Source organism: Thalassophryne amazonica, chromosome 12, assembly GCF_902500255.1.
Source record: "Thalassophryne amazonica chromosome 12, fThaAma1.1, whole genome shotgun sequence".
Classification (NCBI taxonomy): Eukaryota; Metazoa; Chordata; class Actinopteri; order Batrachoidiformes; family Batrachoididae; genus Thalassophryne; species Thalassophryne amazonica.
Window position 1 is genome coordinate 97,711,936 of NC_047114.1, and position 19,937 is coordinate 97,731,872.

The following is a 19,937-nucleotide window of genomic DNA, read 5'->3' on the forward strand; positions in this document are numbered from 1 at the left end:
CCAAAGGTCAAAGTCAGGAAAAATCTGGGAAAATTGGAAAAAAAAAAATCCCTATTTTTAACATTGAGTGATTTTTTTTTTAAATTCATAACTCTGTAAAAACAAAGATTGAATTTCTTTCATATTGGAGAACATTATGTAGGATGGCATGCTTTATCCCCTGACAAAGTTTGATCCGGATCTGATACAGATTACAGATTTTGTGGCCATTTAAATTTAACAATGAAAACCCCTTAATGTATGTTTTACATTATATCATAAACGAGCCCCAATCACTCTCATATTTGAAAGTGAGGTGCAGACTAGCGCTCACTATCACCTGACAAAGTTTGATGTGTATCTGATCCGGATTGTGGATTTTATGGACATTTGAATTTAATATTGAAAAGTCAATTGGGTGTACATTTTTGCATTATACTGCAATTAAGAGTGCCTCAGTCACACTCATTTTTCTGTTCTGGATGTACCTACACCCTCAAAATTGGATGGAGGTTCCAATTTTATGCCTGTTTGTTTGTTTAGGACCGCGGTGCTCTAGTTTCAGACTAATTTCAGGATCATTAGACTAATTCCACAATAAGTCCATTCTTATGTAGGCTCATTGGTCCCATCAAACCTTATTTATATGGAATCTAATTGATTAAAATGTTGATGACATAATAATGAATAACATATCAGGAAGTAAATACATAAGATCATTTTCTGTCATTTTTTATACAGTGAAAAATTACCTGTGTGTTGTCCTCTTGTATTAAATAAAATGTCAGATAGATTCACACCTATAAAACAAAGTCAATATTTTATAAATAATGACTGATATCAAAATATAGCAAACAGTTTTATATTGAAATCTGCCCCCTCTCCTGACAAAGGCAGATTCCAAATAGACATTTCAATAACACTTTATATTAACTGCGCGCTATAAAGCATTAGTAAAGCATTTATAAAGTGTAAGTAAATGCTTAAGTAACTACTTGTAAAACATTTACAAAGCATTCTTTCTTTCTTTCTCATTGGTAAGAACATAGATGGCTTAATATATTAAGCCATCTATTTATGTTCTAATAATTATAATTAATAACAAAATATGCAATGTCTTTATAAAACATTTATAAATGATTTTTTAATTCTCTATAAACCATTGAACAAAAGTTGATCATTAATAGTTCATCATTTACAAACGTAAACTCAGACACTATTCATTAGTGATAAAAATACTTATATATTTGTCTTTACATTTTTTCCTCACAAATTATTTAGCCTTTACTAAGCATTAATAAACCATTAGTTGATGCTCAATGTATCAGAACATTTGTAAAGACTGCATTAACTACTTATCCTTATTCCTCAATACTTTATGTATCATTTGTTAATACTGTACAAAGCTCAACTCTCTTTCCCCATCACTATAAGTATGCAGTTTTAAAGACTTTACCTATGTATGAATTCTTCTTTCAATGTACGAATAAGCCTTAACTGAGCATTAGTTAAGCATCTGTAATACCTGTGTGGTGATTAAATTTGTTTTATAACTCTTTTGTATATGCTTAATATATATTTTAATCACAATCTCACTTTTATATGTCCATTTATAAATGCTTATCAAGACGTTAGTAAACTTAAAAATACTATTATAAAGCCTTTACAAACTGTTAGTAAAGTATTTGGTGTGAACTTAACTAAAATGATGGTTAAATTTGCATTATAACTCATTTGGAGATGCTATTTATGTTCACTTTAATATATCCATTCATAAGTACTTAATGCATATTTTGTTTTGAGGATTGGTACGCTGGTATTAGACGAGGAGTGCGGGTTAAAGATGTTCAGTTAGGAGATGGTGTCGATTTGAGTAATTGCGCCGCCATTAGCTGCTAACTGAGAGCTAAATGTGGGTTCAGAATGGGTCGCCATTAGCCGCTAAGCGACAGCGGCTAATCGGTATTAAAAAAACTCATTTAAAAAGGTTTTAATTCACATTGATCAAGCGGGTAGCCACTCAGATGGAAACAAAGTGTCCCCTTGATGATTTTCAACCTTAGAATATGTTAAGCAGTTAGATTTGGTATGACAACGGTTAGCCAATGCAGCTTTAGCCTAGCTTTTGCTAACACACGCGTAGCCGATTAACCATCGTTTTCGGCGAAGTGTCTGCTGGAAGTGTGTGTGAGAATGCCAGTGATTAAGCAACATTAGTACATACAGTCCAAAAAACGGTTCAAACCAGTTTTTCATTTTAATATTTCTCCTCGGACCAATGAGTAGCTAATAAAAAAGAATATTAATTTGTGAGGGAAAAAAAATGTAAAGACAACAAAAATATAATTTGTAAAGTTTTTTTTTTTCACTAATGAATAGTGTCTGCTTTTACGTGTCTAAATGATGAACTTTTAATGATCAACTTTTCTTGAATGGTTTATAGAGAATTAAAAAGTAATTTATAAATGTTTTATAAAGACATTACATATTTTGTTATAATTATTAACCCATTTATTTATGTTCTTACCAATGAGTAGCTAATAAAAAAGAATGCTTTGTAAATGTTTTACACATAGTTACTTAAGCATTTACTTACACTTTATAAATGCTTTACTAATGCTTTATACCATGCAGTTAATATAAAGTGTTACCGACATTTCTCCCATCTAAGAATTCCTTAGGAATCACTTTTTTCTTTTGTAATTTCTGTACACATGAAAATTTACCTGTGTTTTGTCCACCTGTGTCTTGTCCACCTGCATTAAATAAAATGCCAAACAGATTCACACCTATAAAACAAAGTAAATGTTTTATAAATAATGACTGATATCAAAAATATAGCAAACAGTTTTATATTAAAATCTGCTCCCCGCTCTCAACAAAGGCAGATTCCAAATGGACATTTCTCCCATCTAAGAATTCCTTGGGAATTATTTTTTTCTTCTGTAATTTTTGTACACATGAAGATTTACCTGTGTCTTGTCCACCTGTGTCTTGTCCACTTGTATTAAATAAAGTGTCAAACTGATTCACACCTATAAAACAAAGTAAATGTTTTATAAATAATGACTGATATCAAAATATAGCAAACAGTGTTATATTAAAATCTGCTCCCCACTCCCAACAAAGGCAGATTCCAAAAGGACATTTCTCCCATCTAAGAATTCCTTTGGAATCATTTTTTTAAATTGTATTTTTTGTACACATGAAAAATGTACCTATGTCTTGTCCACTTCTGTTCAATAATCAGTCAAAGCGACCCATACACAAAAATCAATCATCAGCTGCCAAAAGGTGTCCAAAGTGAGTAAAATCAAGGAATAATTTTCACGATGATAAAAGCAAACAAACAGAAGAACTTAAAAAGTGCATAAGAGCAACATGTGTCACAGCGCCACCAGGTGTTAAAAGCCCGTTTAAATAAATATGTCTTGAGCTTTGATATATTGTGTAAATCAGGAGGTAACGTGTTCCAAATCTTGGGTTCAGTTACTGCAAAAACACGATCACTCCAGAGTTTGTAATTTTATCAAAGTAAAGTTGTCCAGATGCCCATAATGTCCTACTGTAAGTGCAGAGAGTTAAAATTTCAGACCAGTAGAAAGTGCAAGACCATTAATGACTTCAAAAACAAACATTAAAATCTTTCATTCTAAAACAAACTGGAAGCCAGCGGAGTGAGTAAAGTACAGGCATAATATGCTCACTTCTGGAAGTGTTCGTTAAAAGACAAGCAGCAGCATTTTGCACAAGTTGGAGACGTGAAAGAGACGACTGATTAACACCAGCATAAAGTGCATTACAGTAATCAAGTCTGAAGCTGATGAAACCATGAATCACCATCTCAAGATCACATCTACTGAGGAAGGACTTTATTTAGAAGATGAAGAAAAAAAAACCCAACTGAGTTTATCTGTTGATCAAACCTGCAACAGCTGTGAAATATTACTCCCAAATTCTTGACTGCTGGTTTTCAGTAATTAACCAGAACACCAAAGTTTGAGGAGACAACGATCAGAATGCCAGAGTGTCCAAACACAATGGTCTCTGTTTTACCATCGTTCAGGTAAAGGACATTTTGAGACAGACGCTGCTTTACATCATAAACACAATTAAATAATGACGACAAAGCATCACTTCCATTAGGCAGATACAGATGTCATCGTAACAAGTACAACGAAAGGTAAGGTGCAGCCTTTCAGTGCAAATATAAACCTGAGTAAACCAGACACAGACTTGAAAGGTCTGGGGAAGAAGAGAAAAATACATTAAATTTAACAGAATGAAAATGGTATGTCCAGAATGCAAATTTAAAAAAAGAAAAAAAAAATTACAAGAATGTAGTACACTATAAAACTCAATGAGTTAGTTGAACTCAAACCATTTGAGGAAATCGATTGCCTTAAACTACGAGGTCTGTGAGAAAAGTATCGGACCTTTTTATTTTTTTCACAAACCATTTGGATTTGAATCACGTGTGATTGCATCAGCCAAGCTTGAACCTTCGTGCGCATGCATGATTGGAAGCCTTACAGGACAAGTTGGAACATGCCCAGCTGTTAAACAATTTCTCTGATACTCACTTGACTGAAAAGCGATCGAAAGCCGCCTGAATCTTACGAATGGTTTCCAACACGGAGGTGTTTTTTGTCCCACCGCACCATGAGTGGCTGCGTCCTGACGCGCGAATCTGTCCGCATGTCTTTCATTACAAAATCTCCTTTAACAGTGGAATGTGCCGATAAAGTGCTGATCCCGACCTTTTATGAAACTTCTCTGCTAGTTACACGACGTCCTGCACAACAGAGCCTTAATTTGGAAGTGATCAGCTCGTTTCAGCCTGTCGATCGCGGCTCAGAGCCCGGCGCACCCTCCGGCGCTGTGGGCCGTCCTTAAAGCGGCAGTAACAATCCTTAATCTCTCTGAAGCCCATAAAATTTTCACCGAAAGCCAGCCGAATCTTCGAAATGGTTTCCAGCTGGTTGTCTGGCAGAGTTTCTGAAAAAAATTTTAATGCAACAAAACGGCAGTCCTTCAGACATTCTTCTGACAATGAAAAAACATCGAGAGGGGTGGACCAGTGCTCACACAAAGCCTGCTCACAGACGAATGACGCAACCGACAGGCGTGAAAAAACTCACGCATGCGCACGAAGGTTCAAGCTTGGCTGATGCAATCACGTGATTCAAATCCATATGATTTTTGAAAAAAATAAAAAGGTCCGATACTTTTCTCACAGACCTCGTATTTGAGATTGCCAACTTAAATAATTTTCAAAAAATTAATTGATAACGTTTTAGTAACTTAATTTATAATTAATTAAACTTATGTAAATCTAGTTTCTGTTTTTCAATAAAAAAAGTGACAAATTTCTGCCTAAAAAAATTGCATTACATTTTGGATTAGATTTTTTAGATGCGTTGTTTGGTTTACGTGTTGACTCTGCATTGTGTTGTTATGACTCCACCCAGTTGCTCCCCTCGGGACGCGAACTCACAATCTCTGGCATGGAAGTTGGACTCTTTAACCAGAAGGCTAAAACCCAGGGCTCTGACCTTGTGACCAGAAAAAACCTTTGAGCTGTTTGGAGTGAGGTTTACTAACTACATCTGCACAGCGACACCTGTTGGCCTCTGTTACATAAACTCAATTAAAATGAGTGAATGGAATGCACTGGAAATACATCACCAACACTTAAATGCCCCAAAGCTTTCTCCTACTGTGCCCCAGCTCTGTGGAACGATCTCCCAGTACACATTTGGCAGTCGGATACTGTGGAGACTTTTAAGTCACGTTTAAAGACTCGTTTGTTTTTCCTGTTTTATCATTAGTGTTATGTGTTTTTATTCTTGCATTCTTTTATGGTTGTCTTTCTTTTATGGTCATCTTTTTATTGTGTTTTAAATTTTTAATTGTTTTTTTTTTATGTTGTGTGAAGCGCCTTGAGACGATTTCATCGTGAATTGGCGCTATATAAATTAATACATCTGAATTTTGAATTTGAAAACCTTAAATTCACTTAAAGGAACTGAGTTGATATCACAACAATTCATTTTTGAGTTTGTTTAATTCATGGAAATGAGTGTGTTATGTGTCGGACGCAGCCCGGAGAACCGACCAGCGTTTGAAGGACCCAGTATAAAATAAGCAGAGCACGGTACAAAGGATAACAGAGTTTAATAAACATAACAGTGAAGTGATACGAAAACAACAAAAGAGTGCGCGGTCTGGCGTGGTGGATTGCGGTGCGCTCCCAGCAGCGCTAACGGTCCGGAGCCAGAAAACTGTTCGGACCCAAGGACCCCGCCGACACCCCCCAGGTGGCCGCGACAAACCTAGTATGTGAAAGAAGAAATCATTATGTGAGTCCACACTCAACACACAGAGAGACCACTCAAAGGTGTACAAACAGCAAACACTTCCTGGCTTAATTGCAAATCAGCTTCCCACCCTGCAGGCATAGAACACCCTGTTCACAAAACTCCACTGCAGTGGAAGCTGATTTAAACGACTAACATACAGCTCAATATAATAAGGTGTGAGGGACACCACATTTACTGACTGTATAAATGTTAGTCACAAACCAAACGTACCTCAGGAAGTGTGCTGACGAGCATGAGACCTCACCCCCTCCTCTTTCACAGACCATGCATCAAACCTGGACGTTCTCTGCATCCACTGATGGGAGATGGCTCTAGAGACGACGATCTCACCCGTCTGGTCACAAGGTCGAGTCTCTGGCAAATACACACTGTGTACTCCAGTCTTAAATGCCACCATGTTCCAATCCATGTAGATGCACCACAGCTGTGAGTCCTGACGAGCCGCAGGTGATCAGCCTCAGGTGATCAGGGTGAGGTCCTGATAAACTCAGCTACACAGCCACTCAGTCCCAAATGCGCACCACCTGGGAGGAAAACCAAAAGACAGAAACAGAAGACACACAAAAGCCAGCCAGGCACGCCAGCCACAACAGCACCCCACCCTCACGGGAAGCCTCCCGGCGACCACACAAACCTGGCCCAGGAGAAACACCCCCCTCCAGGGACCATGGCTGGAAACCGTATCTGCATTCGTCTTCCAACAGAATCTTCATTTAACAGAACGGTTGATGTCTTCTCCTCTGGCTGCATCTTTGCCTTTGTTTCTGTCAGTCACTTAGCACAGGTGTGGCCAGGAGTTCTTAAACCTGTGCGGTCAGCCTTTGTCCAACCATGTTCAGTCTGATTAGTCATAAAACAAAAAAGACAAACATAAACAACCAAACCACCCCCCCCTCCCCAGGGGACCGTCCCATCAAACCCCGGGAGGAGGAGAAAAGAAAAACACAACCCAAACTTAAGCTTGCAAATAAAAACACTAACACCACCCCCACCCCCCCCCCCCTCCCCAGAGGACCGCATCAAACCCCGGGAAGGGGAGAAAAGAAAAACCCAAACTTAAGCTTGCAAATAAAAATGCTAACACCCCCCCCCTAACGACATGTAGGGACCAACACCCCCCAGAGGACATCCCGCCAGCTCCAGGAGTAATAACCACAGCCGAGGTCCCTCTGGGATCCAACGTCACCCACGGGGACTCCCAGCGCCTCCCAGAGGACCATTCCATCAACCCCAGGAGACGCCTCCCCTCATGACCAACGGACCCAGCCCCGGCCGTCTATGGCTAGATGGACCCACAGCCCTTTCCCCCCAGAGGACACCACAGTCACACCCTGAGGGCGGAAACTGGGGGGAAAAACAAAAGCAAAGAAAAAAAAACATACAAACAAAACAACCCCAACCCCACCCCCTTGGCGCAGTGGAAACTGGAAGCACGTCCAGCGTCACCAACCGTGACTATACCCCAGAAGCCAACCGGGAGGAGTGGAACAGCGGTTATGGCAGACGGCACAAAACGGCGCCACTCCTCCAACTCCCAAACCAGCCACCAGCTGCGGGTATATTCCACTGCCCCAAACCTCAGCCACGCCGATGGCAGATGGCTCAAAGGCGCGCTGAAGCCGGAGGTGGAACAGGGAATCAAAAAAAAAAAAAAAAACAACATCCCGAACCTGTAGCTTCGCTGAATGTTGGTGTAAACTTTGAACAGTGTATTTTCTCTTCTTGTGGAATATTTGACATGTTGACAAAGTCTGGGAGCACTGAGTTTAATTCCACATGATTAAAATCACCTGTGATAATGTGCACTGCATCCAGGTGTCGTTTCAGCTGTTGGCTGATGTTGCTGTGTAAAAGTCTGAGGGCCGAACTAGCATTAGCATCCGGTGGACTCCCGAGGAAGGTAAAACGGTCGGCATTTAAAGTGGAGATGACACTTCAAAAATTAGGGAAAAACTGGTATAAATAGCAAAATATACATACAGTATAGTAAGTTGAAAGTGTTTTTATTCATTATCACTGAAAAATAAAGTTTGTACAGCTTCTCAAAAGTGTGTTTATTGGAAAGCGCGCTTGCAGCGCTCCTTCAGCGGTCACGTGATGCCGTGACATCACAGAATGGAGAGTCCCGCCTTTGTCTGTTCAATCGACAACAGGAACAGATGGACCTCAGCATGGTCAGTGACGAGATCAAGAACTTTTCTGACTCCTCTTCAAGTGTGGATTATTTCTGACTCGGATCCTGAGATTGTCGCAGCAGTGATTAGACCCTGCAGGTTGGAGCCGTATTTTTTGGACGAACATTCAAACCAGGAGCATTCTGGCAGCGAAAATAATGACGACGGTGTTTATGGCGGAGCCGAAGCAGAGGCAAGAGACGTGCCAATGCTGATGGATTTTGAAAGGCTGCAGAATATGGAATGGTAAGAGAGGCTTTGATTTTTGTTGCTGCTGTTTATAACACTCTAATTATAGCATTTTCGATTCGAGCGTCTGTTTACCGCCTTTGTTATTGTTCCGGAGCTGCGATAGTGTAGCTATTACTTGCGGACCACCGTCATTACCTTCGGGTTTTTGCCGTTTTCCAGTGCCTGGCATTGCATTCATCCGGGTTTAGTTACGTTATTTTCACGAAAGAATAGGAAATAAACGGTGAAAGTTTTGAAAAAGATCGCCGAAAACAACAGTGAACGGCGCCATGTTTACGTGCCGGCGCCGTGTTTACTACATAAGTTCCTTGACCATTTCAAGATTATTGTGAACATATTATTTGGGATTGACATTTTATGGTTTCCTGTGAGCGGTGAGAACATGGAGACGGTAGAGGAAAGTGTCTGCTGTTGGGAACAAATGCGTGTGTGCGAGCGGAGCGAGCGGCAGCTGGACATTTCGTGCATCACACAACACTGTGGCTTTCGATCAATCTGCCTGGACTTGAAAAAGCTAAAACCTTTCGCCCTTGTGTTTGTGCAATATGCTGCGACACACTGGTCAGGCGTATCGACAAACAAGTCCCTGAGAGCTGTGTTTAATCAAAGTTTCTGCCGCTAAAAAAAGTGTAAACAACGGCCGCCAGGCGCACAAGCCGATACGATCTACAGCCAGTGACGTATTTTAGGCTTGGTGCTCAGCGGGAAGCTGATCACGGGGCGTGCACATTTTTCAGTGGCGGGACGTTCAAATGTTATATATAACGGGAGAACCGCGTACACTTTCCTAAAACGTTTAGGTTGACCAAATTATATAACCTTTGTTACATGTAATAAGACTATGTTGTCTTTAAGTGTCATATCCACTTTAACAGTTAAATATTCCAGATATGGGGAACAGCGGCTGGCTACTGTCACTGTGTTCTTACACCAGTTGTTGTGGATGTACATACATTTGTTCTTACCAGTGTCACTGGTCCTGTCGAGGTGCCGCATTGAATACCATGCTAACTCGATAGCCGAGTCTGGGATGGATGAGTGTAGCCAAGTTCCCTTAAAGACTATGACACACAGCAGTCTCTGGTGAAGTTATCTGCAGTCTGTAGCCTCAATTCATCCGTTTTATTTGACAGGGATCTTACATTGGCGATGGAGAAGCTGGGAAGCAGTGGTTTGTGTTGCCACTTCCATAGCTTGGCTAGCTCGCCAGCCCTGCATCCCTGCTTTTGCTTGTGCTCCCTGTTCTGCCTCCGCTTCCTTCTTGTTGGGCTGGTGATTCACAGAGAGCCGGGGTCCCTTGCTATGTGTCCAGGGATGTTGTATGAATGAGAGGACTCCCCTATAATACTCCTCTCGCATGAAACTCCATGTTTTAAAAGATCATATTGGCTGTAGATGGTATTAGCTTGACAAAGTTGCTAAGATGATTAGGATGAACATAAACACTAAAACAAAACACTGAAAGTGAGAGCACAGAGCTGCTGCTTCTACATGCACCACCATCTTACTACATTACTTAGATTATCAGATCATCTGCATAACAATGAAGGTACAAGGTTGTGTTTGGCTATAATTGACCCTAAAGGCAACAAGTACAATGAAAATAGAACAGGCCAAGAATCAGGGCTGTGAAAACTCTGTGGATCTGCGGGATTCCATGGATTTCATCATGGGGGGGTGTGAGGTGTTAGTGTTGTACTCTTTAATCGTGAACATCACTGAGTTTTTAAAATGCTTATCGCAAAGCGTTCTCTGTTTTTACGAGGTCGTGTAAGTTTTATAAGTCTGCAGACACTGATCTGTGTGTTACAGATACAAATCAGTTTCCTCGGCTCCGCGGAGTTTTGAGAAGGAAAAATGCCAGTCAAAGCGTAGCTGTTGGTTGCTGCGGCGACGCTGTGTGGCTCCTGTGTGACGCCACAGCTAAACTTAGCATGTGGACATCCCAAACTTTTAGAGCTTTCAAGTTTTTAAAAGAAGATTTGTGCAGCATGCCTGTGTCACAGACCAACTTCGCACAGAGAGAAGATGGCGAGAAAGACGGATTGAAAAAGTCTTATAAGGACAAGAATCTGTGGAATCATCGCTGGCTTCATCAACACACCTGAGAGACAAAAGAAACGGGAAAAGTGGACTGTGCCCTCTCAGGAAAACGCGGTAAGAATTTTTCTTTCCCTGGAAAATAAACATTCTGCTGTTCAAACAGGATTTTAGACAAGATTATGTGACTTTATTCACTAATCTAGACTTTCTTTCATTGTAAAAAAGACGTTGTGGCTTTGAATGGATTTAGGCTGCATGAATTTACACAAGAATATAAGTGACTTTTTACTATAAGGTATGTTATTGATATTTTACCATGATTTTCCAAATTCTCTCCAAGCTTTAGCTGTGGTTTTTGAAATGATTTAACAGTCTTTTCAGTCTTCATAAATGTCATGTAGTTTAATTGTTCTGAGTTAATGCATAATTTGGTTTACAATTAAAAGGAAAATCATTCCAGGTCCTACTTCCACGTCATATTCTGTTATTTCATCATCGACAGGTCAAAAAAAGGTTGAATGTAGGATCATTTAAATATCCACTAATTTTGAGATTTGTTCTTCCAGGAGATGCTGAAAAAGTATCACTGGATAAAAATTAAATTCTGGGGCCCCACAGGACCCTAGACCCCAGCTCCTGGGGAGCTGTACACCCCCCCCCCCCCCCCGCCTGCAAATTTTCCTCGGATTTCACAATTTTCATTTCACAGCCCTGCAGAATAGAACCCTGTGGCACTCCACAAGAAAGAGGAGCAATTGATAAAGAGAGATCACCAGTCACAACAGAAAAACCCCTCTCAGCGAAATACGATTTAAACCACTTAAGTACGGTGCTGCGAATACCAACAGAATGATCCAAATGGGAAACAAGTACTGTGTGATCCAGTGTCACAGGCTGCTGTGAGGTCCAACAGAACCAGCACAACAGGATTCTCTGCATCCACAAACAGAGTGATGTAAATTTCAATTTATTCCATTTATAAAAGCGCCAACTCACGACAGCGTCGCCCCAAGGTGTTTCACACAAACAGTTCAAAAATGAATTTAAAGTACATGATGTCATCATGTACTTTAAATTTAAAAGTGCTGACTCAGTGTTGTGTCACGATCTAAATCCAGATTGGAGTTATTCAAGAATGTGATTATTTACTAAAATTGACTGTATCTGTATAAAAACAACCTTTTTTGAAACCTTTGAGAAAAACAGCAGATGAGAGACGGTGACAAATGGAGGTGAAGTTGTTTTGTTTTTTTTAAGAAAAGGTGCCGAACCACAAGCAGCTGGAACAGAACCTAAACTGAAACAAGAGTTGATAGAAGATAGGAGACCCGACCCAGCAGGATTAAAAACCTTCAGCACCCTTGCTCACCCCCCCCCCCCCCCCCGCCAAAAAAAAAGAATGAATGATAATGTATAAGGGAGGAAATGTGTATAATCACTTTTTATTTTGTCTTTTTTTATACACAAGTGAAAACTTTACCTCCTTGTTGTCCAGTTCCATTCTGTAAAATTCCAGACCCCAAATTCACACCTATAAAAGAAAGTCAATGTTTCAGTAATGAGTCTAGAATGCATAAAATTTTCACTTTCTTAAATATCTGACAAAATCTTGAATTTTCTGATATTCCAATTATTTATTTATTTTTAGATGGACCTGTAGGTGTGTGCTGATGGCAGCTGGTCACCAGAGGGCGCTGGGCTGCTGCCCCCTCAAAATATTGAGAAAAGAAAAATCTACTACAACATAATTAATAAAAAATAAGTCTGGTTTGCTCAGTCAGTGTCAGTCTAGTCTGTATTCAAAGCTTCGAATCAAAGCTTGTCGCGCAAGCTGAAGTCAAAACAGGAAGTGGGTGGTTACTTCAATGTTCATCAGCTTCATCAAACTGAGTTTTAAAGAGTTTAAAGGTTTCAAATGCAGGTGTTGTGCTGCTATATGGCCTAAAAGAGTAATAACACACTGTGAATGGCCGCTGAACAGTTTATAGTGGTATTACATTTAGATCATTAACCAAAGACAGGTGAGACTGTGAGAGAGAGAGAGAGAGAGAGAGAGAGAGAGAGAGCGTGAGTGTTAGTCATGTTACTGTATTTGCATACAAATATACAATCAGTTGCCAGGTTATTAGGTACACCTAGTGAACTGTGATGCAGCCCTGCAGCAGTTTCTCCTTCTTGAAGGTGCGAACATGGGTCCTCTTAAAAATCAACACCACCAGCTGCTACTGCTGTGTGTTGGAGTTCAGTCAGTTCCCACACAGCATCAGGCTGCTGTCCCGGCATGGGGTTACTGTGCTGGAATGAGAAATCACTGTTTGTGTTATTTGGAAAGTTTTTTGCTGGTTCTTGTGGTGAGCTTGTTAAAGCTTCTTGAAGTTATGTCCATGAGTGATTGTGGTGTCAAAATAAAAACCTGACATGCCGCATCATCAATAAATGGCCATTACAAAGGATTGGGTTCAAACCTACGGGGACTTGTGGGCACACCTCGGGGTTTATATCATCTCACTGCTGTGATCACACGCAAGCACTTCAGTTTCTGTTGCAGAAATGTTTTTCCTGCTCTTCCTCTCAGTAGCCATGGTAACACACTGCAGGCCTCACGTGTATAACAGGGGATAAAGCGTGTCTCAGACCTCCTCCACGGTTAAGGCTGGGTTTCAACCGTTTCACAAAGAATGCCTCCTTGACCCCTCTCTCAAACCATTTTTTCTCTCTGGCTAATATTTTAACTTCCTTGTCCTCAAACATGTGGTTAGTGTCTTTAAGGTGGAGATGAACTGCAGACTGAGGTCCACTGGCACCCTTTGTGCAGTGCTGGTATAGCCTTTTGTGTAAAGGTTGCTTAGTCTCACCTATGTAGTGTTCGTTACAGTTCTCCTGACATCTGATAGAATACACTACATTGCTCTGTTTGTAACTAGGGATCCTGTCCTTAGGGTGAACTAATTTCTGTCTCAAGGTGTTAACCGGTTTAAAGTAAACTGGGATTTTGTGCTGTCTGAAGATTAAAAAGTAAGGAGCGGAAAAATCAGGAAGTTTCACAACCTTTTAGTGCAGAAAACGCATACTTTCAGTGGGAGTATTTTTAAAGATACACCCAGACAAATTAGTGACAACAGGGAAAATTGGGTAAAGAATCTCTCCAACAAGGTTCTTACACAGACAGAAAAGGATGTGCTCGCAAAAGGACTAAATTTCTCAGTGACCCCTAAACATATACCGACAGTAGATTACATCACTGCAGTAGAGTCAGCCATTAAACATAACAGTTTGTCAGAGTCAGAAGCTGGGGACCTCCGACTAAGAGTCACAGCAGTGCTGAACAGTGCTAAGCCTCCTCCGTCCAACATCACAGGAGAAGAACGGGAAGCGTTGTCAGCACTGCAAAAGGACCAAAGCATCCTTATCCTGCCAGCGGATAAAGGCAGATGCACGGTGGTCCTGAACACATCGGACTACGAGGCCAAGATCAACAACTTGCTCAGTGACTCCAATACATACGAACGTCTGAAGAGAGACCCCACGAGCGGCTATAAGAAGAAAATCATTAGCTACCTCCAAAACCTGGAGAAAGAGGGACTCATCGACAGGCAGACATACTACAGACTGTACCCTGGGAACGCCACTCCGTGCATCTATGGACTGCCCAAAATCCACAAACAGGACGTGCCACTCAGGCCTATTGTATGTAGCACAGATTCCATCACGTACAATTTGGCCAAGCACCTCAAGTGGATTTTGGCTCCTCTAGTGGGTAACTCAGAACACCATGTGGAGAACACACAAGATTTTGTGAACAAGATCAAGGACCTGCAGCTGGAGGCAGATGAAACAATCGTGTCATTTAATGTGACTTCGTTGTTCACCTGCATCCCCACCGCTGAGGCCGTCTCAGCTGTGAGGCAGAGACTGCTGGAGGATGTGTCTCTACTTGAAAGGACCAAACTCACACCAGACCACATCTGCTAACTCTTGGAGATCTGTCTTAACACCACGTATTTCCTGTTTAGGGGGAATTACTACAGGCAGATTCATGGTTGTGCGATGGGGTCTCCGGTATCCCCCATTGTGGCCAATCTGTACACGGAGCGAGTGGAGAAGACAGCCTTGACGTCTTTCACGGGCATCTCTCCCAGTCACTGGTTCAGATATGTTGATGACATATGGGTTAAAATCAAGCAACAGGAAGTTGAGGACTTTACAGAACACATCAATTCGGTGGATTCCAATATCAAGTTCACACGTGAGGATGCCAGAAACAACCATTTAGCCTTCTTGGACTGTGATGTTACGATTGGAGAGAACAGGCAGCTCCAGACAGGGGTTTACAGAAAACCAACTCACACTGACCAATATCTGCTCTTTGGCTCAAACCACCCCCTTGAACACAAGCTCGGGGTGATCAGGACGCTTCAACACAGAGCCCTACAGGTGCCCCCAACTGCAGAGGGAAGGGCTAAAGAACAACAACTTGTCCAGAAAGCCCTCACAGTATGTGGGTACCCATGATGGTCCCTGGACAAAGTGCAGAAGTCCCAGAGAACAAAGAGACCAGATAGACAGGAGACGGAGACAAGAAGAAGAGGAGTGTCTCTCCCTTATTTAGCAGAAGTAGGGGAAAAACTACAGAGGATCTTCAGACAGCACAAAATCCCAGTTTACTTTAAACCGGTTAACACCTTGAGACAGAAATTAGTTCACCCTAAGGACAGGATCCCTAGTTACAAACAGAGCAATGTAGTGTATTCTATCAGATGTCAGGAGAACTGTAACGAACACTACATAGGTGAGACTAAGCAACCTTTCCACAAATGCTATACCAACACCGCAGAGAGGGCGCCAGTGGACCTCAGTCTGCAGTTCATCTCCACCTTAAAGACACTAACCACACGTTTGAGGACAAGGAAGTTAAAATATTAGCCAGAGAGAAGAAATGGTTTGAGAGGGGGGTCAAGGAGGCATTCTTTGTGAAACATCTGAAACCCAGCCTTAACCGGGGAGGGGGTCTGAGACACGCTTTATCCCCTGTTTACAATGGGGTACTCAGGTCAAAGCAGTTTCAGTCTTTTGTTCATGGTAATGAGTCATTCACATCATCAGCAGAGTCATCAAGGGAGCCATCAGGAGAGGGACAGCTGCCCTGTCATTAGGAGGGTGCTAACTAGAGCACAATAGATGCTAATTAGAGCTATTGTTTAGTCACTAGCCTATAGCAGTCTGCCTCTCGGTAGGAGGGGTCTGGTTAGGTTTAAAACTCCAGCTTTTGTGACTTCTTGATTATTCTTCTCTACAAGAGGCAAGACAGAAGTCAGACCACCAGAGCAAGAATTTTACCTGAGGAAGCTTCTACGATTTGAAGCGAAACATCCTCGCGTTGAGCAACCCAGTCCAGTCGAAGATTCAAGCTTCTCTACTATTCATGAGGTGATTTGCTTTGACCATTTGCATGAGGCAGATCAGCGAGTGCACAATCGATCGTCGCTGCATTTTCTGAATGTGCGTGCTCAGTGGTGCATAACGCTCATATGACTAATAAGCATGAAGTCCCACTTCCACTATCGGCTTGGGGGGTAAAGCATTGAGTGCATATTCCATCCAAAATAATATGTCTGAGTAGCTGCTCTCTGGGTGCAGGCTCAGGAGGACCTGACGCCGTCCATATCCAAGACCGATGCCCCATCTGATAGATACTTACGTTTATGATGAATTCAGGAGGCGTCTGCTGAAATAGCTGTTGAAGAACGTGTGAAGTTTTGACTCACTGGATGCTACGTTGAGAAATGTTGATTTATTAGAATACAAAAATTAGAGAACCCGGTCATACTTTTCTGGCTCAAAACTTCTCAGTCGCCCCTCGTATGAAGAGTGTTTTGCTGACACTGTTTTAGAAGTTCGATTTTTTTCCATGTGCTTTTGACCTTTTGTTCAGATGTATACTTATACAATATTTAATAAATGAGGCCCTAAACTGTTCAACATCATCAGACCCTTTAATAGAAAAACAGAATAACACTTATTGTTATTTTATAACAAAATACACAACCAAAATAAAATTAATCTGTTACTCGCCCTCCTGCCTCTCACTCTGTGTCTCTCACACACACACACACACACACGCACACACACACGTAAAGTATACTCACAGAAGAGCAGCAGCAGAAACTTCATGGTGGACGTCGTGTATGTGGGACCTAAAACACAGTCAACAGGTGATTCTTCCTCTTCTTCTCCACCTTTATTCTTCTCTTGTTCCTCTCCTCTCACATACACTACATGTACCTACTTCTCTTGATGACCCAAAACACAGTTAAAAAAAAACAAACCCAAAATTAATCTCTCTTCTTCATGTTTTACTCTATTTCTGTCTGAGACATGGATACATAACACACACACACACACACACACACACACACACACACACACACACACACACACACACACACACACACACACACACACACACACACACACACACACACACACACACACACACACACACACACACACACCTGCTCAGGGAGATGGATTTGGAGGATGTGGTTTCTGGACCAGAGGTTCCCCTGCGTCTCAGTCTGTTTTTGTAGATGACTCTCAGAGACTTGGGTTCCTTAATGATTCCAGCTGACTCGGCTCTGTTCTTTTATACACAACATCTGGATAACGCGAACAGGAACTAGATTTTCATGGCACTTTTCACCTCCCTGTTTCTGTTTGTATTTCACAAGCTCATTTATTGGGAAAATTATGTAAAGGTTCAAGGTTTGTTTGTCTTTCAGTCCAACCATGTCCACAGACCCATATGCAGAGGATTTATTAATATTATTACATCTGCTAAGGATGTAATAAAATCATTGGCATTTATTTATTTACAGCTAAAAGTTTGGGCACCCCTGATGATTTCCATGATTTTCCTTTATAAATAATGGTTGGTTGTCTGGATCAGAAGGTTCAGTTAAATATATCATATAGCAGACAAACAGTGATATTTGAGAAATGAAATGAAGTTTATAGGATTTACTTAAAGTGTGCAATAATTAAACAAAATTAGGCAGGTGTATAAATTTGGGCACCCTTGTCATTTTATTGATTTGAATACATTTAGCACTAATTATTGGAACACAAAATTGGTTTGGTAAGCTCACTGACCCTTGACCTCCTTACACAGGTGAATCCAATCATGAGAAAGGGTATTTAAGGTGGCCATTTGCAAATGTTTCCCCTCTTTGCATCTCTTCTAATCAGTGGTAACATGGGAGCCTCTAAACAACTCTCAAATGACCTGAAAACAAAAGATTGTTCAACATCATGGTTTAGGACAAGGATACAAAAAGCTGTCTCAGAGATTTCAGCTGTCAGTTTCCACTGTGAGGAATATAGTGAGGAAATGGAAGACCACAGGCACAGTACTAGTTAAGGCCCAAAGTGGCAGGCCAAGAAAAATCTCAGATAAGCTGAAACGAAGTATGGTGAGAACAGTCAGTCAACCCACAGACCTGCACCAAAGACCTACAACATTATCTTGCTGCAGATAGTGTCTCTGTGCATCGTTCAAGTATACAGTGCACTTTGCACAAAGAGATGCTGTATGATGCTGTAATGCAGAGGAAGCCTTTTCTGCGGACACACCACAAATAGAGTCGCTTGAGGTATGCAAAAGCACATTTGGACAAGCCAGCTTCATTTTGGAATAAGGTGTTGTGGACTGTTGAAACTAAAATTGAGTTATTTGGACATAACAAGGGGCGGTATGCATGGCAGAAAAAGAACACAGCATTCCAAGAAAAACACTTGCTACCTACAGTAAAATTTGGAGGTGGTTCCATCATGCTGTGGGACTGTGTGGCCAGTGCAGGTACTGGGAATCTTGTTACAGTTGAGGGTCACATGGATTACAGTCAATATCAGCAGATTCTTGAGAACAATGTTCATGAATCAGTGACAAAGTTGAAGTTGTGCCGGGGGTGGATCTTTCAACAAAACAACGACTCTAAACACTGCTCAAAATCTACTAAGGCATTCATGCAGAGGAACAAGTACAACATTCTGGAATGGCCAGCTCAGTCCCCAGACCTGAATATTATTGAAAATCTGTGGTGTGATTTTAAGCAGGCTGTCCATGCTCAGAAACCAACAAACCTGAGATGTTTTGAAAAAAAAGAATGGTCCAAAATACCTTCAACCAGAATCCAGACTTTCACTGGAAGCTATAGGAAGCATTTAGAGACTGTTATTTCTGCAAAAGGAGGATCTACTAAATATTGATGTATTTTTTTCTGTTGGAGTGCCCAAATTTATGCACCTGCCTAATTTTGTTTAAAGAATTATTGCACACTTTCTATAAATCCTATAAATGTCATTTCACTTCTCAAATATCACTGTGTTTGTCTGCTATATTATATATTTAACTGAAATTTCTGATCCAAACAACCAATGACTTATAAAGGAAAATCATGGAAATCATCAGGGGTGCCCAAACTTTTAGCTGTAAATAAATAAACGCAGATGATTTTATTACATCCTTAGCAGATGTAATAATATTAATAAAACCTCTGCATATGGGTCTGTGGACAGGGACAGGTCTGTTGGACTGAAAGACAAACAAACCTTGAACCTTTACTTAATTTTCCCGATAAATGAGCTTGTGAAATGCAAACAGAAACAGGGAGGTGAAAAGTGCCATGAAAATCTGGTTCCTGTTCACCTTATCAAGATGTTGTGGTGTAAATCCTATAAACTTCATTTCACTTCTCAAATATCACTGTGCTTGTCTGCTATATGATATATTTAACTGAAATTGCTGATCCAAACAACCAACGATTTATAAAGGAAAATCATGGAAATCATCATGGGTGCCCAAACTTTTACGTACCACTGTATTTTTGTGTCTGTTAGCAGGATTACATCAAAACTACCTGACAGATTTTGACAATATTTTCACCACAGAACCCATTAAACTTTGGAGGTGATCTGGATCCGGATTGGTGGACATCAGAAGTCTCAGATTGCTCTTGTTTCCACATTTATTTGTTGAGTTTTGGACCTCGGGTCCAGCAGAGTGATTTGTGTTTTACCATAACTTTGGAGGTCAGTAAACTGTTCTGTT

The 19,937-nt window shown here is 41.0% G+C and overlaps 1 protein-coding gene across 1 annotated transcript in view; it reads right to left on the bottom strand.

Annotated features, from left to right (window-relative positions):
• LOC117521319 overlaps positions 1-19,937 on the bottom strand; it is a 53,794-nt gene that overhangs the window by 13,848 nt on the left and 20,009 nt on the right. Inside the window, exons 2-6 of the mRNA XM_034182633.1 lie at positions 16,978-17,025; positions 12,312-12,362; positions 2,952-3,014; positions 2,706-2,768; positions 732-779 (exon numbers count right to left, since the gene is read on the bottom strand). Of these exons, the coding sequence (XP_034038524.1) occupies positions 732-779; positions 2,706-2,768; positions 2,952-3,014; positions 12,312-12,362; positions 16,978-17,002 (250 nt within the window). The 5' untranslated portion in view covers positions 17,003-17,025. The remainder of the gene's footprint in view (positions 1-731; positions 780-2,705; positions 2,769-2,951; positions 3,015-12,311; positions 12,363-16,977; positions 17,026-19,937) is intronic.